The sequence below is a fragment of the Molossus molossus genome, unplaced genomic scaffold (assembly GCF_014108415.1).
Source record: "Molossus molossus isolate mMolMol1 unplaced genomic scaffold, mMolMol1.p scaffold_m16_p_18, whole genome shotgun sequence".
Lineage (NCBI taxonomy): Eukaryota > Metazoa > Chordata > Mammalia > Chiroptera > Molossidae > Molossus > Molossus molossus.
Window position 1 is genome coordinate 16,315,612 of NW_023425353.1, and position 24,639 is coordinate 16,340,250.

General features: G+C 39.2%; 1 protein-coding gene across 1 annotated transcript in view; it reads left to right on the forward strand.

Annotated features, from left to right (window-relative positions):
* DNAH12 (dynein axonemal heavy chain 12) overlaps positions 1-24,639 on the forward strand; it is a 276,436-nt gene that overhangs the window by 195,127 nt on the left and 56,670 nt on the right. Inside the window, exons 52-57 of the mRNA XM_036266455.1 lie at positions 9,119-9,250; positions 10,895-10,984; positions 12,173-12,313; positions 15,301-15,542; positions 19,948-20,095; positions 20,659-20,804. Of these exons, the coding sequence (XP_036122348.1) occupies positions 9,119-9,250; positions 10,895-10,984; positions 12,173-12,313; positions 15,301-15,542; positions 19,948-20,095; positions 20,659-20,804 (899 nt within the window). The remainder of the gene's footprint in view (positions 1-9,118; positions 9,251-10,894; positions 10,985-12,172; positions 12,314-15,300; positions 15,543-19,947; positions 20,096-20,658; positions 20,805-24,639) is intronic.

A 24,639-nucleotide genomic window follows, 5' to 3' on the forward strand; every position in this document is an offset into this window, starting at 1 on the left:
ATCATGTCATCTGCAAATAAGGACAGTTTCACTTCCTCCTTTCCAATTTGGATTCCTTTTATTTTTTCTTCCTGTCTGATTGCTGTGGCTAAGACTTCCAGTACAATGTTAAATAAGAGTGGTGAAAGTGGACATCCCTGTCTTGTTCCTGTTCTTAATGGAAATGTTTTTAGTTTCTGTCCATTGAGTATGATGTTGGCTGTAGATCTTTCATATATGGCCTTTATTATGTCGAGATATGATCCCTCTATTCCTACATTGCTGAGCGTTTTTATCAGAAATGGATGCTGGATTTTGTCGAATGCTTTTTCAGCATCTATTGATATGATCATGTGGTTTTTATTCTTCATTTTGTTTATGTGGTGTATCACGTTTATTGATTTGCGAATATTGTACCAGCCTTGCATCCCTGGGATGAATCCCACTTGGTCATGGTGAATAATTTTTTTGATGTATTTCTGGATCCGATTTGCTAATATTTTGTTCAGGATTTTGGCGTCTATGTTCATCAGGGATATTGGCCTGTAGTTTTCTTTCTTCGTAGTGTCTTTTTCTGGTTTTGGAATTAGAATTATGCTGGCCTCATTGAACGTGTTTGGAAGTCTTCCTTCTTCTTGAATTTTTTGAAATAGTTTGAGGAGAATGGGTGTTAGTTCTTTTTTGAATGTTCGGTAAAACTCCCCCGTGAAACCATCTGGGCCTGGGCTTTTGTTTGCTGGGAGAGTCTTGATTACCTCTTCAATTTCCTTAGTTGTTATTGGTCTGTTCAAGTTTTCTATCTCTTCCGGGGATAGTTTTGGGAGACTGTGCGTTTCTAGAAATTTGTCCATTTCGCTTAGATTGTCGAATTTGTTGCCATATAGTTAGTTGTTCATAGTAGTTGTTAATGATCTTTTGTATTTCCGTGGTGTTGGTTGTTACTTCTCCTCTTTCATTTCTGATTTTGTGTATTTGGGTTCTCTCTCTTTGTTTCTTAGTGAGTCTAGCTAAGGGTCCATCAATCTTGTTTATCTTTTCGAAAAACCAGCTCTTTGTTTCATTGATCCTTTGAATTGTTTTTTTGGTCTCTATGTCATTTATTTCTGCTCTGGTCTTTACTATTTCCTTCCTTCTACTTGCTCTGGGGTTTTCTTTTTGTTTGCTTTCTAATTCTTTAAGTTGTGAAGTTAGTCAATTAGAAATTTTTCTTGTTTTTTGAGGTAGGTCTGTAGTGCTATGAACTTCCCTCTCAGAACTGCTTTCACTGCATCCCATAGATTTTGTGTTGTAGTGTGTTCATTTTCATTGGTTTCCAGGAAGTTTTTCATTTCTTCCTTGATCTCCTCGGTGACCCATTCATTGTTTAATAACATGCTATTTAGCCTCCATGTGTTGAAATGTCTTTGCATGTTCTTGTTGCAATTGATGTCTAGTTTCATGCCCTTGTGATCTGAGAAGATGCTTGATATGATTTCAATCTTCTTGAACTTGTAGAGATTTAGTTTGTGTCCTATCATGTGGTCTATCTTTGAGAATGTCCCATGTGCACTTGAGAAGAATGTGTATTCTGTAGTTTTGGGGTGTAATTCTCTGTAGATATCTATTAAATCCATTTGGTCTAGTGCTTCGTTTAGAGTCTCTGTTTCCTTGCTAATTTTTTGCCTAGAGGATCTATCCAGTGCTGTCAACGGGGTGTTGAAGTCCCCTGCTATGATTGTATTGTTGTCGATTTCTCCTTGGAAGTCCTCCAGAAGATTTTTAATATATTTTGGTGCTCCTATATTGGGTGCATATATGTTTATCAAGGTTATATCTTCCTGTTGGATAGATCCTTTCAATATTATGTAGTGGCCGTCTTTGTCTCTAGTTATGGTCTTCATTTTGAAATCTATTTTATCAGATATGAGAATTGCTACCCCAGCTTTTTTTTGCTTTCCATTTGCTTGGAAAATTTTTTTCCATCCCTTCACTTTCAACCTATGTGAGTCTTTTGTTGAGAGGTGGGTCTCTTGTAAACAACATATAGATGAGTCATGCTTTCTTATCCAATCAGCTATTCTGTGTCTCTTTATGGGAGCATTCAATCCATTTACGTTTAAGGTGATTATTGATATGTACTTATTTATTGCCATTTTTGTTTAGTGTGGTTCCATTTTTCTTCCCATTTCTACTGCTAATTACAGCAGTCCTTTTAACATTTCTTGCAGTGCTGGTTTGGTGCTAATGTATTCCCTTAGCTTTTTTTTGTCTGGGAAGCTCTTTATTTGATCTTCTATTTTATTTTTATTTATTTATTTTTTTATCCTCACCCGAGGACATTTTTTGTTCAGATAGAGTGGGAGGGAGAGAGAGGAAGAGAGAGAGAGAGAAACATCGACGTGAAGGGACACATCGAGTGGCTGCCACCCGCACGACCAACCAGGGCCAGAGACAAACTGCAACCGAGGTACATGCCCTTAGCGGGAACCGAACCCGGGTCTCTCGGGACCGCAGGCCGACGCTCTAACCGCTGAGCCAAACCGGCCAGGGCTTGATCTTCTATTTTGAATGATAGCCTTGCTGGGTAGAGTAGTCTTGGATTCAGATTCTTGTTTTTCATGACTTTGATTACTTCATGCCATTCTCTTCTGGCCTGTAGTGTTTCATGTGAGAAGTCAGCTGAGAGCCTTATGGGGTTCCCTTTGTAGGTAACCTGTTGCTTATCTCTTGCTGCTTTTAGGATTCTCTCTTTGTCTTTAATTTGTGGCATTTTAATTACTATGTGTCTTGGTGTGGGCCTGTTTGGGTTCTTCTTACTTGGGACTCTCTGTGCTTCTTGAACTTGAATGCCTTCTTCCTTCACCAAATTAGGGAAGTTTTCTCTCACTATTTTTTTGAATATATTCTCTATCCCTTGCTCCTTTTCTTCTTCTTCGGGGACTCCTATGATGCGAATATTATTACGTTTCCAGTTGTCCCATAGTTCTCTTAAGCTGTCTTCCTGTTTTTTAATCGTTTTTTCCTTTTGTTTTTCTGATTGGTTGATTTTTTCTACCCTGTCTTCTAATTCACTGATCCGGTCCTCAGCTTCCCCTACTCTGCTTTTTAAACCTTCCAATGTGTTTTTCATTTCGGATATGTCATTTTTTATCTCTTCTTGTTGGTTTTAAATTTCCATTTGGCTTATTTTCAGTGTCTCTATGTCCTTACTCATGCTGTTCAGCTTCCTCAAGATCATGGCTCTGAATTCTAGCTCTGTTAACATGCCTAATTGCTCCACATTGATCTCATCTTCGGTGGAGGTGTCTTGCTCTTTCATTTGGCTTCTGTTTCTGTGTTTCACCATTTTGGCTATCACTGTGGGCTTTGGAGCCTGTCAAGTTCTCCCTGTGGGTGTTGGTGTTCTGCTGTTTGTGGCTCCCTCTCCTGTGTTTAGATGATCGAGGGAGGACTCACGTTGAACACCACTGTCAAGTCTTACTTTCCTGGTTAAAGTTGCCAGCCCAGGAAACGTACTGTTATCCTCTAGCTTTTTGCCTGGAGGCTAGCAGTCTAGGTTAATTGATCAGTTTTGGGTTGTCAATTGATTGAAAAACTCCCTCTGGTGCTCAGCCAAGGGGCTTTCAGGAGGGTGGGGCAGATGCTGGTTGTTAGTGAGCCTCAATTAGCACTTCAATGGCCCACAGGGTGGGGTTGGATCTCCGAGGGAGGGGCTGCTGCCTCTCCTCAGAGCCCTGGGAAGGAGCAATGTGGCCACCGTCCTGAGTGGCTGCACTCAGCCAAAGCTCTGAGCGCCCTCCAAACCCCAAGTGTCCCGACACAGTTCCAGTCCAGTCCGCCCTCCCTCTGCCAGAGCCCAAGGTGAGTGGCTGTGGCTGTTTCAGCCTCTGTCCCGGCTGCGCTGTGGAGCCGCCTGGGAGTGTGACCCGAGGGCGCCGCTTACAGCTGAGGCCGCTGCCGAGCTGCCGACCGTGGGCTCCCAGCCCCCTTCTCGCGCCTTCGCAAGCCTACCGGGATGGAGTCAGTGTCCCTCGTTGTATGGTCCTCGCAAGCTGCTTTTCTGTTGGTTTTTCCCGTCGATTTGTCTGTGTTATAGTTGTAATTCCAATTTAGTTCTGGGAGATGGTCTGTGTAGCTCCGTTCACTCCGCCGCCATTTTTCGGTTCCCTGGATTCTTTTTTCTTTTTGCTGTTCTGATTGGGCATTATGTGCTTCCTTAGATTCCAAATCGATGGTTTGCTCCTTGGATTTACGTACTCTATTATTGAAGCGGTGTAAATTATTCTTTATTTCAGTTAATGCCTCCTTCAATTCTAACTGTGTATCCATGATTTCTGACTGGTCCCTTTTTATGCTCTTGAGGCCCTCCCTAAGTTCACTGAGGTTCTCACTAAGTTCATTGAGCATCCTTATAAGCAGTGTTTTGAACTCAGCATCTGTTAGGTTGCTTATCTCCATTTCGCTTAGTTCTTTTCTTGGGGTTTTGTTCTGTTCTTTCATTTGGGACCTGTTTCTTTGTCTCCTCATTTTGGCTGCCTCCCTGTGTTTGTTTCAGTGTATTACTTAATGAGAGGTATGGGGCTGGCTGAGACCAGATGCTGCTCGTTTGAAAGAATTTAGGAAAAACCTGAAGCAGGATCCAAGACAGGCCAATCCTATGGTTAAGCAAGTGGCAAGAGCTTGGGTGGACTTGAAAGTTGGGTGGGGCGGGGTGGGGCCTCAGGGAGTCACCAGGGCGGGGCTACCAGTGTGAGCCAGGTTGCTGGAGTCCCAGATATGGCGACTGTCTGTGCCCGAGGGAAGGGCTCACCAAAGGAACAAAAGCCTCTTACAGCACGTTTGTCCCGGAGAAAGCCCCCTCTCCAGCCCTCGCTCCAGTGCCAAACAGCTCAGTTCTTCCCTGTATGTCTCTGGTGCCCCTCGAGCTGCCTCCCCTCCAAGCTTAGAGGGAGAGAGTCCGACAAGTCTGTGCGTGGGCCCTTTAAAAAGCTGCCTGGGGCTCCAGCCGTGTCAGATTCCCTGAGCCTCAGTTCCCGCTGGTTTTTCTAGCCAGAAGTTATGGGGACTTCTCTTCCTGGCACTGGAATCCTGAGCGGAGCACCTGGTGTGGGACAGGGACCCCTCAGTCCTCAGGAAGGACTTTCCCAGCCGAGGTGTCCTCCTGATTTTTATCCGCCACACTTGGGTGTGGGACCAGCCGTCTGCCTCCGCCCCTCCTACCAGACTGGATGTGGCTGCTGCTTTAATTCCGTAGTTGTAGGACTTCCATTCAGCTTAATTTCAGGTGGTTTTGAATGATGGTTGTTCTGTAGTTTAGTTGTAACTTTGATATGGTTGTGGGAGGACGCGATACCGCGTTTACCTACTCCACCATCTTGATCGGAAGTCTCTGGTGTATATATGTTTACTAAGGTTATATCCTCCTGTTGGATAGATCTTTTCAAATATTATGTAGTGGACTTCTTTGTCTTTTGTTATGGCTTTCATTTTGAGTATTGCTATCCCAGTTTTTCCCTTTCCATTTGCTTGGAAATTTATTTTTCATTCCTTCCCTTTCAACCTATGTGAGTCTTTTGTTGTGAGGTGGGTCTCCTGTAAATAATATATATATGTATGTATGTGTGTGTGTGTGTGTGTATCATGCTTTCTTATTCATTCAGCTATTCTGAACCTTTTGATTGGAGTGTTTAATCTATTTACATTTAATGTTATTATTGATATCTACTTATTACCATTTATGTTTTTTTTTATTGACTTTAGAGAGAGAGGAAGAGAGAGAGAGAGATAGAGATAGAAACATTGATGAGCGAAAACATCATTTGGCTGCCTCCTGCATGCCCCCCACTGAGGATTTGGCCCACAACCTGGGCATGTGCCCTGACTGGGAATCAAACCAGCAACCTCTCGGTGCATGGGTTGATGCTTAATCACTAAGACACACTGCCCAGGCTCCTTTTTTTTTTTTTTTTTTTTAATTATGGTTATGTTTCTCTTCCTATTTCTTCTGCTTATTACCACAGTCCTTTTTACATTTCTGGCAGTGCTGGTTTGTTGCTAATATATTTCCTTAGCTTTTTTTTTTTTATGGTCTGGGAAGCTCTTTGTTTCACCTTCTATTTTGAATGATAGCCTTGCTGGGTAGGGTAGTCTTGGATTCACATTCTTGTTTTTCATGACCTTGATTATTTCATGCCATTCCCTTTTCATCTGTAGTGTTTCTGTTGAGAAGTCAGCTGATAGTTTTATGGGGGTTCCTTAGTAGGTAACCTGTTGCTTATCTCTTGCTGCCTTTAGGATTCTTTGTCTTTAATTTTTGGCATTTTAATTATTATGTGTCTTGGTGTGGGCCTCTTTGGGTTCTTCTTACATGGGGCTCTCTGTGCTTCTTGAACTTGAATGCCTTTTTCCTTCACCAAACTAAGGAAGTTCTCTGTCACTATTTCTTCAAATATATACTCTAACCCTTGCTCATTTTCTTCTTCTTGTGTCACTCCTATGATGTGGATGTTGTTACATTTTCTGATTGGGTGATTTTTCCTACCCTGTCTTCTTATTCACTGATCTGATCCTCGGCCTCCTCTACTCTGCTGTTTATTCCTTCCAATATGTTTTTTATTTCTGCTCTGTCATTATTTATTTCTGCTTGGTGGTTTTTCATTTCCGCTTGGTTGAGTTTCAATGTTTCTATATCTTTGCTTATGTTGAGCTCTTCACTCATGCTGTTGAGCTTCTTCATACTCATTACTCTGAACTCTACCTCTGATATCTTGTTTAATTCCATTTCATTTATCTCTTCTTCTGTAGAATTCTCTTTTTTTTTCATTTGGGATTTGTTTCTTTGTTTCACCATTTCGGCTGTCTCAGTGGATTTTGGAGCCTGCCAAATTTTCCCTGTGGGTGTTGGCATTCCACTGATTATGGCTCCCTCTGGGTTTAAATGAGTGTGGGAGGACCCACATTAAACACTGTCAAGTCTTACTTTCCTGGGTGGGTTTTCAGGCCAAGCAAAAGTTCAGTTTTCCTCTAGTTTTTGCTTGCCGGCTATTAGTCTCAGTTACTTGATGAGCCTGGGGTTGTAGCCCTCAGCTGAATGAAAAATCCCTCAGGTGTACAAGGTAAGAGAATTTCCAGTGGGTGAGGCCATTGCTTTCTGATAGTCTCTAGCTGATAATGAGCTTCAATCTGAATTTCTTTGGCCTGACCTGGTGGTGTTAAATTCCTGAGGGAGGGGGCTGTTGTTTCTCTCCAGGGCTCTGGGATGGAGCTTTTTGGATGAATGGTACTGTCCTGTGAGCAAATGATTCAGTGTAAAACTCTTGGTGTCCTCCTTCCCAGCTCTCTCCTGAGCCACAAACCCCCAACTTTTTTCACACAGTTCCAGTTTAGTCTGCCCTCCCTCTGCCGGAGCCCAAGGTGAATGGCTGTAGCTGCTTTAGTGTTCTAGCCCTTCATGTAACTACCATTTTTTCCCTGTTCCTCTCCTTGCCTGACAAAGCTTCAGTTCTGGTCATCTCAGCCAGGTCTTATGTGGGCACCTTTCCCTGACCTGCCACTTTGTGCTATGGAGCCAACTTGGAGTTTGACCCCCTGACTTCTCAGAAGAAACTGCTCATAGCTAAAACAGCCCTCAGTTGCTGTCTGTGGGCTCCCAGCTCACCCTCTCATGCTTCTGCAGTTCCTACCAGGCTTGATTTGTTGTCCTTTTTTCATCCTTGGTTATAAGTGTTCTCTCCAGCTGCTTTTCCATTGGTTTTCCCCAGGGATTTTCTTTATTTTATTTGTAATTCCAGTTTGGTCCTGGGAGATGGTCTGTGTAGATTTCATTCACTCTGCTGCCATTTTTTTCACACATCTTTGGCACATTTAAAAGCCACACTCTACCCAGTGGTCTTTCTTCAGTCTCTCCTTAGACATTTATCACAGCAGGCAATTATTCTAACAAAGCCTTGTTTTATATAAGCACTCCATTCTAAATGATTATGAACATTAATCTAAGTAACTTTTATCAATGTGTACCATGGACTTCCAGCACTCCTTTCTCTGAAACTCACAGGGTTCTTGATGCCTTCAAACCCCACTCATTATTGAATCTAATCAATATTAGGTTCTCCTTTCATTGCAAGTCTGTTGCTTGAACCATTCTTGGCATCAAATACTATATTTGATATGAGCTAGGGTTCAGTTACAGAGAAGAGAATTAAATCTATTTAGTATAAGCAGACAGGACTCTTTAGGGAATTTTACAAATGGATTACAGAATTACTGGAAGAGCTGAAGAAACAGATTGTAGGCTGAGCTGGCAGGAATGACTCACAAATTCAAATTGCAGCAATAGCCTACCAGAGGAATGATCCCTCTGAGTCAGAAGTTTCCTACAGAGCTCTACCATCTCTACTACGATCCTTATTGGCAAAACTGATGCCTCACACTCTGCCCATCTCTCCACTTATTCAATCTGAGTTCTGGTATTATTCACATGATCTGATGGTAGAACTTAATGACCTCCCACAACTCTAGCTGCATGGGAAAGGAAAATATATAGTTTTTAGCTTTCTAGCAATTTAAGGGAGGTCAGAAGGATATTAGAGTGGATGATAAGTAAGTGAATCTATTGTGTCTGTCTGTATATATATATATATGTTTAGAATTGAGACCTATGTCTTCTTTCATTTTTGTGAGGGGTATAAAACTAATATTACATATAACAAAATATAGACTAAGTTTTGTCTTATTTTTTGGTATGTGCTCCTAGCAGGAACCGAACCCGGGACTCTCTGGTCTGCAGGCCGACGCTCCAACCGCTGAGCCAAACCAGCCAGGGCTTATTTAGGGTTCTTAACCTGGGTTCCATGTATGGACTTGGTATATGATTATATGCAAATTTTGTGTTTATGTGCAAAAATATATTTTCTGGAGGGCTTATAGCTGTCATAATATTCTCACTACGATCTTTTAGATGTCTGAGAACTATTGCTGGTAATCTGTGCTAAATTCTCTATCGCTAATTCTTTTATAGCCATGCAAAGCAAAAATCAATTACAATTTCAAATGAAAATTGATACTTTTCTCCAATATTACTTTTACACTAATTCTCTAACATTACAAACTCATTATTTAGAAATAAACTATTCTGAAGATATCCTGTTTTCTTTTGATTTAGCCAGCTGACATCACAATTGTGAAATCAATGAAGAATCCTCCATCTGGTGTTAAACTAGTTATGGCTGCTATTTGTGTCATGAAAGATATAAAACCAGAAAAAATTTCAGATCCTTCAGGAACTGGAGGCAAGGTAATAACTAGACACAGATTTAAGTCATATTCATGAATGTACAGAACACTTTACAGCAACTATTTTAAATTAAATGTCAATAGTACCCAGTCCAGGGAAGAAACATTGTTTTCAGATTGAATGGATTCAGAATAAATTATGGAAAATAACTATCTATATATATTCCAGGGCAAAACTAAGGCAGTATAGCATCAGAAAAATGTGGCTCTGACTGATTCCATCTCCTTTTCTGTCTATGCAGGGTTCCCCACTATCATGGGGATGGGATTGAATGAACATTGCAATTCGTATGCTTTTCCAGCTAAGATTCTAAAAAATCTGATACATAACCACATAGATATTGTTTCTGAGCATTCAAAATTCTGCTGTGTTACAGTATAGTGAAGTTGTTGAAAACATATGCTCTGGAGCCAGAATGTCTGTCTTCAGAAATCCCAGTCCCATTAGCAATGTGATGTTAGGCAAGATGCTTAATCTCTGTGAAACTGTAAAAAAGAAGGTTATCATAGTACCTGCCTCATAAAGTTAATGTGAGAATTATATTAATTAATACATATAAAGCTCTTATGTATAAAGCTTCAAAAACAGTAAGCTCACAATAAATGTTAGCTGTTATAGATCATTATTATTCAAGGTTACATCCCTTAAAAAGGAAGACATAGCATCTATTCTAAACTAAAGTTGTAGTCTTATTTTCTTTTCAGGTTTCTATACCTAGGTTTGAGTTCCTGAATTGGAGAATTGGGATTATTATTACTATTTTTTTTTTTTGTCTTGTCATTCTATCCTTCTTTGAGATAATAAAGAAAATAAATGGGCTTTTAATTCAATATCTTTTACTAGCACAGGTATGTACTATGTGCTTTATCTCATAACTGACAGAACAATGTATAATCTTTGTCTATCTGTTTTCTTTATTTCACTTGGGGACCCTAGGTAGGTCGTTTATAAGATAAATGTTTGTTACCTTAATCCACTTGGCCTGCTAGAACAAATTACATAGCTTGGGTGGCTTAGAAACAATAGAAATTTATTTCTCGAAGTACTGGAGCCAGAGAAGTCCAAGATCAAGGCTCCAGTAGATTCATTGTCTGATGACAGTCAGCTTCCTGAATTATAGATGACTGTCTTTTTGCTGTGTCCTCACATGGTGAAAGAGAAAGGGAGCTCTCTGAGGTCTTCTTTATAAGGACACTAATCTCATACTATTACATTGGGGATTAGGTTTCGGTATATGATTTTGGGGTGAAGGGAACACAAACTTTCAGTCTATATCACCTTTCTGGTTTGAAAGAGTTAAGAGTAATTGAAAAAATGAGTTGAAATAATAAAAATATATTTTATTATTTGAAATTGTGGTGGTATTTATGCCAGTTGCTTTTCTTATTTTCTAAAGAGAAATAATCATATAATTTTCCTTTCAATGTTTAATCTTCATAATAAATTTCATGTTCATGTTTTAAATATTTTGATATATATAACATACTATCAGGAAGAGGAGTCTCTGTTTCCAAGAAGATAAAAGTTAATATTTTGACAGGATATAGTTTCTCTGGAAAATATATCTTAAACTTCAAGAAGAAAAATTTTATAGTGAGCATCTTTAATTGTACATTTAATAAATTTGCGAAATTTTATTTTTAGGTATTAGATTACTGGGGACCTAGCAAAAAACTTCTGGGAGATATGAATTTCTTAAGAGATTTGAAAGAATATGACAAGGACAACATTCCAGTGAGTTTCTTTGAATTTTTTTTTTGTAAATGTAACTTTGCTAAGATGTATAAAATCTTTAACATTATGTGATACTATATAAAACAAAAGAAGATATTACACTTTGGATTAAAATAATAAATAGCCCTGGCCAGTTTGGCTCAGTGGTTAGAGTGTTGGCCTGCGGACCAGAGAGACCTGGGTTCGGTTCCCAATAAGGGCACGTACCTCGGTTGCAGTTTGTCCCCAGCCCTGGTTGGGGTTGTGTGGGTGGCAACCAGTTGATATGTCTCTCTCATATCAATGTTTCTCTCTCCTCCTCCCTCTCTCCCTCTCACTCTATCTGAAGATAAATGCAAAAATGTCCTTGGGTGAGGAATAAATAAATAAATAAATAAATAAATAAATAAATAAATATTCTATTTGTTAATGACTGTTTTATGAATTCTTATAATGCATAGACCCACCCCTCTTTCAGGCCACTGAAAGTCATTTAATAAATTACCATGTTAGTAGGTTATTGACATGAAAGAATTCTCTAAGTGTCTTCTTATCTTAGTTTATTATCTGATAGTAAATAGTAAATCTGATATATAAATTTATGTGATATGAAGTATAATGCATTCTTTTCATCTGAACTTTTATTTATTAATTAATATTTAATTGTCCTTTACCCTTGTTTCCATGTTTTCTCAATCTGCAAAAGTCTTTTAATTCTTTTAGAAGAAATGTTTTGCCTCAATGTCTGTAACAAGTTTGCATATTTTGCTCAAAAATGATGTGTTTTGGCTACAATTATGCTTATTTTAAAATTATCTTAAAGTACTGATTGGTGTTTAAAGACCACATAATTTTTTTTTTTAATCCTCATGTGAGGACATTTTTGCATTTATCTTCAGATAGAGTGGGAGGGAGAGAGGGAGGAAGAGAGAGAGAGAAACATGGACGTGAGAGAGACACATCGAGTGGTTGCCACCCACACGACCCCAACCAGGGCCGGGGACAAACTGCAGCCAAGGCATGTGCCTTTAGGGGGAACCAAACCCGTGTCTCTCTGGACCACAGGCCAATGCTTTAACTGCTAAACCAAACCGGCCAGGGCCCACATAATTTTTTATATAAATTTTTTTTACTATGTATGATTATTTTTCAATCTTACAATTATATGATATATGTTGAAATTTTAAGATTTAAATCTCTGTTTTGTAGGTGACTGTTATGCAGAAGATTCGTGGTGAATATTTAACAAACCCTGAATTTGACCCCCCTAAGGTTGCTAAGGCTTCTTCTGCAGCTGAGGGTCTGTGTAAATGGATTATGGCTATGGAAGTATATGACAGAGTTGCAAAGGTATTTTGAGGATCAGCACATCTATTTTTCTATTGAAATATTCCCAGAAATTAAAATCTATGCATATATTTGCTAATTAAGACTTCTAAAAGTGCTACCAGAAAGAATTTATCTTACTGCAGCATAAACAGCAGACATCCAGTACCTAGTAGGTGAAGAGAATACTTGCATGTAACATAACCTGGTTGGGGCTGGGTTAGTGGTAGTGTTTTGGGAGCAGGGATGATCTTGAAATTGGCCAGATTGACCTATACCCATAGGGACCTGGGACAAAAGAGAATTATAGTTTGTTGAGGGGCAGGCAGAAACAAAGAAAATCCGAAACTTCAAGGCAAAGTGGTAGATTAAAAAATTGATTCAAAGGGTTAGAAGTAAGAAGATCCAAGTAGGGTTTTAGAGTCAGAGTATGGAAGATTCTCTAACACAATGGCATGCACAGATTGGGAAACTTTTATGGAGTAACCCCTGGGGCCAAATTCCTGGGAGAGCAGAGAACGGTTTAAGAGCATTTTGTAAACTTGGCTAGCAAAGGACCAGGAAAACATTGGCTTTGTCCTCTGTAGTTTGCAGAATTCTACCCAAGGAAGGAACAAATATAAATTAAAAGGCAGGTAAAAATACATTGTAGCCTGTGTTTAGAACAACCTCAAGATATAGAATGAATAAACAGGCTGTAACAATTGGGAAGATATTCCTAATAAGATACATGTGCCTGTAGAGAGGTAGGGACTTTGTTAGTTTCAGGGGGAGTACATAAACCTGTATACACCTGTTAAAGAAATAAAATTAATTTTATCTGGGATGTTCTTCCATTGAACATCTTGTCCCTCCACACAAGAGTCTCATAGCACATCTTCAAGCTCTCAACCGACAAGAGATGTGAACTCTTCTAGATCCTTTCTATAAAGCAGAGATGCCAAAGCATTCAAATTCTTTCCTAACTTCCCATCCTACACCTCCACTCTGCCATTTTAATTCTGATGTTAAAAGGAGGTATCCAGCAAGGTCTCCTCCAAAGTCAAAAGTAGAAAGTGGAGCTTCCTACTTTCTATTTCTTTAACATATCCCCCCTTCAGGATATCAGTCTATAGGAGAGAAAGTGGGACATTCAGAGTCTGATACCTTGCCTCCCTCTTTCCTCTTTGCCTTCAGCTTCATTCATGACAGAAGACTTAGGTCTCTCTTCTTTCAAATACACACTCTTTTGGGTCATCTTCTAAATCCTTTCATCCAATGACTTATAGTACACTCAACGATAATTTGAAAACCCCATTTTTTTTTCCAACCACAGTTTACATTCGACATCATTCTGCACTAGTTTCAGATGCACAGCTAAGTGGCTGGAAAACCATGTACTCCTCATAGTGGTCCCCAGCTGCCCCAAGCATCCACCTGGCCCCATACCCCATTATTTCCACATTATTGACTATGTTCTCCATGCTGCAATCCACATCTCTGTGATGATTTTGCAACTACAAATTTGTCCTGCTTAATCCCTTCACCTTTTAACCTAGTTCCCTTACCCTGCCCTTCGGACAGCTGTCAGTCTGTTCTCTATCCATGAGTCTATTTTGCTTGAAAAACTCCTTTCTTTTTTTTTTCCTCACCCGAGGATATTTTTCCATTTTTTGTACAGATAGAATGGGAGGGAGAGAGAGGAAGGGAGAGAGAGAGAGAAACATCGACTTGAAAGGGACAAATCGAGTGGCTGCCACCCGCACGACCAACCAGGGCCGGGGACAAACTGCAACCGAAGTACGTGCCCTTAGCGGGAACCGAACCCAGGTCTCTCAGGACCGCAGGCCGACGCTCTAACCGCTGAGCCAAACTGGCCAGGGTGAAAAACTCCTTTCTTGATATACTGAGCATAATAAAATTAGAACTTTAGAAATCCTTTTTCTTTCAACAAAATGTGGCTTTTCAAGATTTGTTGAGGAAAATTCAATTTTGGTAGTAAAACTGAACATCAAGGCTTTTTTTTCTCTTTGTATTTCTATCATATCCTTAATCCCCCCCACCCCCACCCCAAGGCAAATGTATGCCTCACCTGCTTGGGAAGAAAATCCCAGACTTGGAAATGCAAAGAACAAACTGAAATGAGAAAAGCAACAACAACCAAAAATAAAAAGCATATCCACTGATTTTAAACATTTGTAATTCTGTTACATATTTTTCTCTGTTTTTGGTAACAGTTCAATTTCTTATTTAGAGACATTTTGGTATATATTGTAATTTTGCTATATATTGTGCCATTTTGTTAGTTCAAAATAATTTATCTGTTTTATACATAACAGCATGCTAGTCCAGAATGATTTATATATTTTACACAATATATAAATATATTTTAATTTATTTGTATATAAAAATATGTCATATTTAAGGCAAAATATTTAATTGTATAATTTGTAACAAGTGTATGCACTATAATAAACATTTTTAATCCATAATAGTTATAAAGGATTATATAAAATGTTAGTTTTACAGAGTAAATAAAAGGTCTGAGCCAGAGGGAGATCACATCCACAAGGCGAGGCCAGTGTAGAGCAAAATGGCTTTATTGCATACTCCCGGGTACAAGATGGGCCAAGCCTTAAAGAGCTTAGCATCGAAGTCTCTTTGTTCTCTGGGTTTTATAGTTATAAACTACAGAAACTAATAAAAAACTACATTAAAAAAACAACAACACATTCTCTTGGCACTGCATAGTTGGTGTTGGGGCTGATACAAGCTGTCTCAGAGGCAAGGCATCTGCTTCAGCAGAGGTCTGGACCATCATTAATCTTCTTTTTTATGGTTCCTTCAAGTTTCCCAAGGCCATCATTAACCCCTTATCTTTATGGTTCCTCTGGGTGTCAGTCCCATGTTTTTTAGAAAACTGCTCAGGTGTTTACATGCAGGAATAACTGGTCAGAATGGAGTTTAATTTTGTTAAAACATTATTAACCCTTTCAGTAAACATCATAGCTACATATATTGTACCCAAACAGGTAGTGGCTCCTAAGAAAGCCCGCTTAACAGAAGCTCAGAAATCCTTAGCTGAGACAATGGAGCTTTTAAATCAGAAGAGAGCAGAATTGGCTGAAGTTGAACAGCATTTGGAAAATTTACAAAAAATATTTAATGAGAAAACTGAGGAAAAGGCTCGTTTAGAAGACCAGGTGGAACTCTGTGCTAAGAAACTTGAAAGAGCCTCAAAACTAATTGGAGGACTGGGTGGAGAAAAATCAAGGTTAGATTTCTGCTTATTTTAACAATATTTAAGAATATCAGGCTTGAATATGTGACTTTATTTGGATACTTATTAAGATTACTGATTTTAAAATTGCTGGTTGAAAATGTGGGACATTCTACAAAGCACCTGGCCAAGCTTCTTCAAATAGAATATCAATGTCAAGGGATATTGTTTGCAACTCGCTTTCAAATGTTTATTTATTATTATTATTATTATTTTATTAATTTATTTTTGTTACAGATGTGTCTCCTTTTTCCCCCCATTGACACCCTCCTCCCCTTCCCCCTCACCCTGTCCCCAGCTTTGTTGTCTATGTCCATCGGTTATGCATACATGCATATAAGTTCTATGGTTTATCCCTTCCCTCCCCACCCCCCTGTCTTCTGAGGATTGTCAGTACCCTATTTCTATGACTCTGGGTCAATTTTGTTTATCAGTTTGTTTAGTTTATTATATTCCAGCAATAAGTGAGATCATGTGATATTTGTCTTTCTCTGCTTGGCTTGTTTCACTTAGGATAATACTTTCCAGGTCCCTCCATGTCACCTCAAAGGATAAGAGATCTTTCTTTCTTACAGTTGCATAGTATTCCATTGTGTATATGTACCACTGCTTTTTTATCCATTCGTTTACTGATGGACACTTGGGCTGTTTCCAGATCTTAACTATTATAAATAGTGCTGCTATGAACATGGGGGTACATATATTCTTTATGATTGGTATTTCAGGTTTCTTAGGGTATATTCCTAGAAGTGGGATCACTGGGTCAAATGGCAATTCAATTTTTAATTTTTTGAGGTAATACCACAGTGTTTTTCATAGTGGCTGCACCAGTCTGCATTTCCCCCAGCAGTGTACTAGAGTCCCCTTTTCTCCACACCCTCGCCAACACTTGTTTTGTGGTGTTTTTTTGTTTTTTTTTTTGTTCAGATAGAGTGTGGGAAGGAGAGAGAGAGAGAGAGAGAAGCATCGATGTGAAAGGGACACGTCGAGTGGTTGCCACCCACACGACCCAACCAGGGCCGGGGACAAACTGCAACCGAGGTACGTGCCCTTAGCGGGAACCGAACCCGGGTCTCTCAGGACCGCAGGCTGACGCTCTAACCGCTGAGCCAAACCGGCCAGGGCGCCAACACTTGTTTGATGATTTGTTGATGGCAGCCATTCTGACAGCTGTGAGGTGATACCTTATTGTTGTTTTAATTTGCATCTCCCTGATGATTAGTGATGTTGAGCATTTCTTCATGTCTCTTGGCCATTTGTACGTTCTATATGGAGAAGTGTTGTATTTAGCTCCTCTGCCCATTTTTCAATTTGGTTCTTTGTCTTCCTTTTGTTGAGTTGTATAAGCACTCTATATATTTTAGAAATTAACCCCATATCTGAGGCATCATTGGCAATTATGTTCTCCCATACAGTGGGTTGCCTTTCCATTTTAATGGTTGTTTCTTTTGCTGTGCAAAAGCTTTTGAGTTCGATGTAGTCCCATGTGTTCGGTTTGCCTGTGTTTTGTTTTTTTTGCCTTAGGTGATGTATCAGTAAAAATTCTGCTATGTATGATGTCTGAAATTTTGTTGCCTACATTTTCTCCTAGGATTTTTATGGATTAATAAGTCACATTTAAGTCTTTTATCCATTTTGAGTTTATTCTTGTGTATGGTGTAAGATGATGGTCTAGTTTCCTTTTTTTGCATGTAGCTGTCCAATTTTCCCAACTCCATTTATTAAAGAGGCCGTCTTTACTCTATTGCATGTTCTTGCCACCTTTGTCAAATATTAATTGAGCATAATGTTTTGGGTCAATTTCTGGGTTATTTATTCTGTTCCATTGATCTATATGCCTGTTCTTGTGCCAGTACCAGGCTGTTTTGATTACAGTAGCTTTGTAGTGTAACCTGATATCCGGTATTGTGATCCTGCCAACTTTATCCTTCTTTTTCAAGATTGCTCTGGCTATTCAAGGTCTGTTTTGGTTCTATATGAACTTTTGAAGCCCAAGGTGAGTGGCTGTAGCCAATTTGGTGCTCTGTCCCGGCCTTCTGCACTGTGGAGCCTGCTTGGAATTTTAACCCTGGGAGCACTGCTCACAGCTAAGACCACTGCTTTTTGTGGGCTCCCAGCCCGCTCTCCTCTCACACCTCTGCAGACCTAAGAGGCTTGATTCAGTGTCCCTGGTTACATGGTCCTCTCCAGCTGCTTTTCTGTTGCTTTTTCCTGACGATTTGTCTTTAGTTTAGTTGTAATTTCAGTTTGGTCCTGGGAGATCATCTGTGTAGCTTCCATTCACTCCACCACCATTTTTTTCAAATTATTTTCCATTTTTATTGATTTTAGAGAGAGGAAATGAAACCAGACACAACTGGTCTGAGGCCACCTGTCATGACTTGAGCCAAATTAAGCAGAGACAGGGTTGAATCATCTATGAGCGTTTATTCCAATAATGCTTCAGTATGGAGAGAACAGCAGGTCATCCCGTAAATTCTGCTCTAACCTCTCCTATTATCTGGCTAATTATATAGGCATAAGTAAGAAGGGGCTGCATGCAAGGGGAAAGGAGGGCAGGATAAGGGCTGGTCCATGTGTCTCCTTCCAGGATCTTGAAGTCTGATAACAAGGTAGTTAATTTTCTATAATGTTAAATCAGCTCCGCCCATTCCTGGGACCAGAGAATGGTCAGCATTCCTGAAGTAAACTCCTGGAGGGGTGTCAGGGTCCAGGCCAACAACTACATCAAAGTGTGTCCTGTCCTTTGTTTGTTCTCAAAATGTATTTTCTTTTTCAAGTAATGGGCCATTGGGCTCTAAGGCATCTTATCTTATTTACCGTCCTGTTTGTCTTCTTGCAGCACATCATCCAGTTTCCCAGGGTCTGTAAAAAAACCTCTTCTCTATATAGTTAGTAAGGTGAATAATCATTGAATCACTGTGGTCCTGTTCCTATTACATACCCTTCCCCCCATCAGAAGGGAGAGAGAGAGAGAGAAACATCAATGTGAGAGAGAAACATGAATCAGTTGCCTCCTGCCTCCTGCACATGCCCCGACCTGGGGATTGAATTCATAACCTGAGTATGTGCCCTGACTGGGAATTGAACCTGCCACCTTTTGGTGTACATATGATGCTCCAACTAAGACTGAGCCATTCTGGTCAGGGCAGGAATAGATTATTTTCAATCTAAATGGTATGTGGATGATCATTGTACAGTTCTTTCCAGTTTTACATGTATGTTCAAAATTTTTTCATAATAAAATGTTGGGGGTGGGAGTATTGGATGTATAGCTCACTTTGTTGAAATTTATTTCAAAGAAGATATAGCTGGCTTGTTCTAACAAAGCCAGTTAGTTTTTTTTATCCTCACCCGAGGACATTTTTCCACTTTTTGTTCAGATAGAGTAGGAGGGAGAAAGAGAGAGAGAAACATCGACCTGAAAGGGACACATCGAGTGGTTGCCACCCACACGACCCAACCAGGGCCAGGGACAAACTGCAACCGAGGTACATGCCCTTAGCGGGAACTGAACCCGGGTCTCTCCAGACCACAGGCCGATGCTTTAACCGTTGAGCAAAACCGGCCAGGGCAAAGCCAGTTAGTTTTATTCTAATTATTTATTTGTATCAGCCACCCATCTATCTCATTTATTAATTATATTTGTTGAATAAATAGCATGATAAGGTAATATGCCTTTGACTTTGTAGTGCAAATTAGTTGGTTTTGGAATGTACTTTTTATTGTAAAGTTTTCATTAAATGGAAAAATATTAACCCTAGCAACAGTATGTCATCTTCTATACAATTTAAATATAATTTTGGGTAATGAACTGCAGATTAACAATAAATACTGAAACCACTAGACCAAATCATCCTGAAGAAAATTATTAAACAAAATACCAGGGTTTTTTGGTTTTGCTTATTCTGAAGGGCCAAATTTGGGGCGGCGGGGTGGGGGGTGGGGAGTCTAACATTCTAATAATGAAAGGTGGATTGTCATTTGTGTAACATAGACATGTGTTAGAGCATCTTAGAGCTGGAAGAGACCTAACCTCCTCATTATATAGATAAGCAAGTGCCCAACATTTCATGGCTTTTTGTTTGTTTGTTTAGAGAGAGGGAGAGGGAGAGGGGGGAGAGAAACGTCCACGTGAAAGGAACACATCTAGTGGCTGTCTCCTGCACGCAGGACCCAACCAGGGCCGGGGACAAACTGCAACCGAGGTACATGCCCTTAGAGGGAACCAAACCCGGATCTCTCCAGACCACAGGCTGACGCTCTAACTGCTGAGCCAAACCGGCCAGGGCTCATGGCTTTTGATATAGAATTTGGACTAGACGCCCCTTGCCTTTTCTATTACTGTCTTCTATAATTCTCTGAAGTGAGACTATTTTGTTTTTGGTTTATTTTACAGATGGTCTCAAGCTGCAGATGACCTTCAGATAGTATATGAAAATTTGACTGGTGATGTCTTGGTATCAGCAGGAGTAATAGCCTACCTTGGTGCTTTCACTTCTGGCTTTAGACAAACATGTACTGAAAACTGGAGCATGCTGTGTAAGGTAATGGTTTTATATTTCATAAGTTTCTTTTTAGACCATTCAAAGTACGAGTTGGGGTATTTTTGGAGAAAAGATGATAATGAGAACAGAGAAGGGAAGAAATAACTGAAAATGTGAGGTCTTTTTTTTCCTTCTTGTTTGATTAGTAAAGTAATTCCATAGTATAACTTGCTTTTCCTTTATCTAATATATTTCATTTTTTACTTTATTTTAGAAATATTTTTAAATAAATTTTTAAAAATTTTAAAATTATAGTTGGTATTCAGTATTATATTAGTTTCAGGTGTACAGCATAGTGGTTAGACATTTATATAAATTACAGGCAATCCCCTCAATAACTCTAGTACCCACTTGACACTATACATAGTTATTAAAATATTATTGATTATATTCACTATGCTATGCTTTACATCCCCATGATAGTCCAACTTTCAATTCTGGTTTATTTTTCTGTTCCTTTGAGTTATTAAATAATATCTAATGACAAATAAATATTTTACTTTTTAAAGCATTTCAATCAACAAAATGAAAGAAAACATCAGATATTTGCTTATTTCTTACAGGAGAAAAAAATCCCATGTTCAGTAGAGTTCTCACTGAGTAAGACCCTGGGTGACCCAGTAAAAATTAGAGCTTGGAATATTGCTGGATTACCAACAGATGCTTTCTCCATAGATAATGGAGTGATTGTTAATAACTCCAGGCGTTGGTAAGGAACATAAAGTATATTTATTTTTCAATAATTTTATTTGAAAGTTTTCAAACCTAGAGAAAAGTTGGAAGGATTTTAGAATAAGTACCCATATAGCTACCACCTCTTAGATCCTGAAATTAATATTTTATTATTCTTGATGCTTTATCAAATATTTATTCATCCTTCTATTCATTCATCAACTCATCCTTTTTTTATGTGTTTCAACATAAATTTCAGACACGAATATACTGTTCCCAATACTTCAGCCATGTATATCATTAACTAAAGTTTAATATTTTTTGTGTCTATTTTTCTTTTGAGGTGAAATTTGCATACCGTGTAATATATAAATTTAAGAACACTATTTCATGCGTTTTTTAAAAAGTGTATACAAAAGTATACACTTGTGCAACCCAAACCTCTCTCAAGATACAGAACCTGTCTCCCAGGAAGTTCTCTTATATCCCTTCTCAGTAAATCCCCACCCTCACCCCGCCATAGTAAATTATAATTCTGATTATTTTCCACCATAGGTTAGTTTTGCCTATTCTAGAACTTCATATAAACAAATCATAATGTACACACTCTGTTGTGCAAGGTTTCTTCTATACACCACTACATTCCTATTTTTTGTTGCTAAGTATTTCATTGTATGAATGTATCACTATTTATGCATTCTCCTGTTGACAGACACCTGGGCTGTTTCCAGTTTTGGGCTATTCAGTATATTTATTTTAACTATATATTTCTACCCATTTTCAAAATACTATAACTTTATAATTTACACAGTTTCATGGATATCTTTTAAAATTGCTATCAGTAGCACTGGCTGGTGTTTTTCCATGCACCAAAAGGTTGCCGGTTCTATTCCCAGTCAGGATACATGCACGTGTTTCGGGCTTGATCCCTGGTAGGGGGTGTGCAGGAGGCACAGAATGATGTTTTGCTTTCACATTGAGGTTTCTCTCTCTTTCCCTTCCTCCCTCTCTAAAAAGCAATTAAAATATTTTTAAATTGCTATCAACAGTGTGATAATGATATGAAAATTCCAAATGGCTCTTTTTATCCTTTTATTTATATTAATTTGAAAAACTTGAAAGATTACTGTCATCTGAGAAATAGTTTCCTACAAATAGTTATTTGGTCACATTGTCATCTAACTCTAAAAGTCTTCTCATAGGCCTGGCTGGTGTGGCTCAGTGATTGAGTGTCAACCCATGCACCAAAGGTCGCCGGTTCAATTCCCAGTCAGAGCACATGCCCAGGTTGTGGGACAGATCCCCAGTGGAAGGCATGCAGGAGGTGGCCAGTCAATGTTCTCTCTCATCGATGTTTCTAGCTCTCTCTACCTCTCCCTTCCTCTCTCTCTATCTAAAAATCAATAAAGAAAAAAAAAGAAAAAAAGAAAAGTCTTCTCATGAACTGTATCTCAAACATACTGTGATAGGTACTGTTGAGCTCTTATATTCATGAGGCATTGTTGTAAGTGCCCTACATCCTCACAAACTCCTGTGAGTTAGGTATTATTATTATTATTATTCCTTTTTAAAGATGAGGAAGTTCAGCCCCAGAGTGATTTAGTAATTTGAAATTTAGTAAGATAATTGAGCTAATAAATGGAGTCAGAATTTGAACCCAGGAAATTTAATTTCCAAATCCTTGCTTTTAATTACTATGTTAAGTAAAATGTGTAATAGGATATCATATTCACTACCTTTAAAAGTATAATGCGCCCTGGCCAGTTTGGCTCAGCGGTTGGAGCGTCGGCCTGCGGTACAGAGAAACCCGGGTTCGGTTCCCGCTAAGGGCACGTACCTCGGTTACAGTTTGTCCCCGGCCCTGGTTGGTCGTGCGGGTGGCAGCCACTCGATGTGTCCCTTCACGTCGATGTTTCTCTCTCTCTCTCTCCGTCCCGCTCTATCTGAACAAAAAATGGAAAAATGTCCTCAGGTGAGGATAAAAAAAAAAAAAAAAGTATAATGCAAATTTCAGTATTCTTTTGGAATATGAGATACATTAAATTTTCATTACAAATCAGTGAGGAAAGGATGGATTACTCAATAAACAGTGCTAATGTAAATGACTATCATTATAAAAAAATAATTTAAATAGATCCTTACCTTTCATCACAAAGATGCAAAAATAAAAGTCAAGCACTTGAATGCCCCTGACACAGAGCACGTCTCTCTCTACATTCTCACTCCTATCTGGGATGTAGATTGCTTTTACTTGGTACTCTGCATTAGGTAGTTTTGGGGTCAGAGTGGGAGTTCTCTGTTATTCTGGTTCTGAGTCTTAGGAAGGACCTTGTGTGCATGGGCTTTCAGGCTAGGACCTTTTCAGCCTTTCTTCCCCTCCTTCCTATGATTGCTTATTTCTGCCTTCTACTTGTGGTTGGTCTTGAACAGGAGTTTTCCACCCTTCTCTTGGGGTAAGAGGTCTCTACTTGGTAAAGGTTGGTAAAGGTATAATGTTTTTAGCCCAAGACGTTTTTCTGTTGTTGTTGTGGGGGTTTTTTGTTGTTGTTTTTTATCCTCACCCGAGGACATTTTTTGTTCAGATAGAGTGGGAGGGAGAGAGAGAGAGGAAAAAAAAACATCGGCCCAACCAGGGCTGGGGACAAACTGCAACCGACGTACGGGCCCTTAGCGGGAACTGAACCCGGGTCTCTGTGGACCGCAGGCTGACGCTCTAACAACTGAGCCAAACTGGCCAAGGCCCAAGATGGTTTTCTGCTCCAAGCCTCCCACCCCTACCCTGGGGTTAAGTTTTTGTTTTGCTCTTGCTCTGCCTACAATGTGTGCTTTGTCCTTACTTCTTCCAAGATTCCCAGGCATAATTTCTGCCCCATACATGTTAATTTCCCAGCTTGGAGTTTTCTAGGTTATATAGATAGTGTAAACTTGCACCCTGTACCTGCATGAAATGTAGATCCATGGTTACAAATTCTCAGGGGACTTTTTCCCAGCTGGAGGAGAGACAGGAATCAGAACAGTTTCTTTTTGTCTCCTTACGCATAGAGTTGGATTTTTTCTATCTGTGATTTCACTATGCCTTTTATGGGTTTAAGCTTAATACAGGGGTTTCAAGTTCCAGCTTCTTGCCATCTATGGCTCAAGACATCCCTGGGTTATTAGAACCCACACTCTCCCCAAAGCTAACTAACTTTTCAGCATGCACACTTACTATTCTGGAATTCAGGTTTGTCTGTGTTTTTGGCACCTGTGTTTTCTGGATGTTTGTATTATGTATGTGTGTATCTCTTAAATGCATGTCACCTATGTGTTTTAAAAATGTAATATTTTATCCACTAATTAAACTAGTGGCTGTAGGACTTTCAGGTATTTAGTCAGGCTGTTAGAGCCATAACTTATAATTAATCAATCCTTGTTCTGTTTGCTCATAATTTCTAGAGGTTTGTTTGTAATATTGTGCAGTGTTTGAGAGCAGTGCAGACACTGGTATCAGGATATTTGGATTCAAATTTTCCTCTATCACTTTCTATTTTGAGATTTTGGTAACTAAGTTGACCTCTCAATGCGTCAGGTGCCCCATCTGTAAAATGATAATAATTCCTACCTCACAGGAATGTTGTGAGAAATTGCTTAGAACCTAAGTGCTCAATAAATGTTAGCTTTTTAATAATTATCATCTTCATATATTTTATTTAGTGCCTATATCTCAAATTCTAACTTGCTTACTTTTTAACCACCATGATGGTTAAATAATGCTGCTTTATTATTGTTTATTAAGACACCAGTAAAGCTTTGTTTTTCCCCCCAAATTACTACCTCTGTCAGAAGCATAGAAGGATAGTGCTTTTTTCTTCAGACTGTCCAAGGATCTCAAA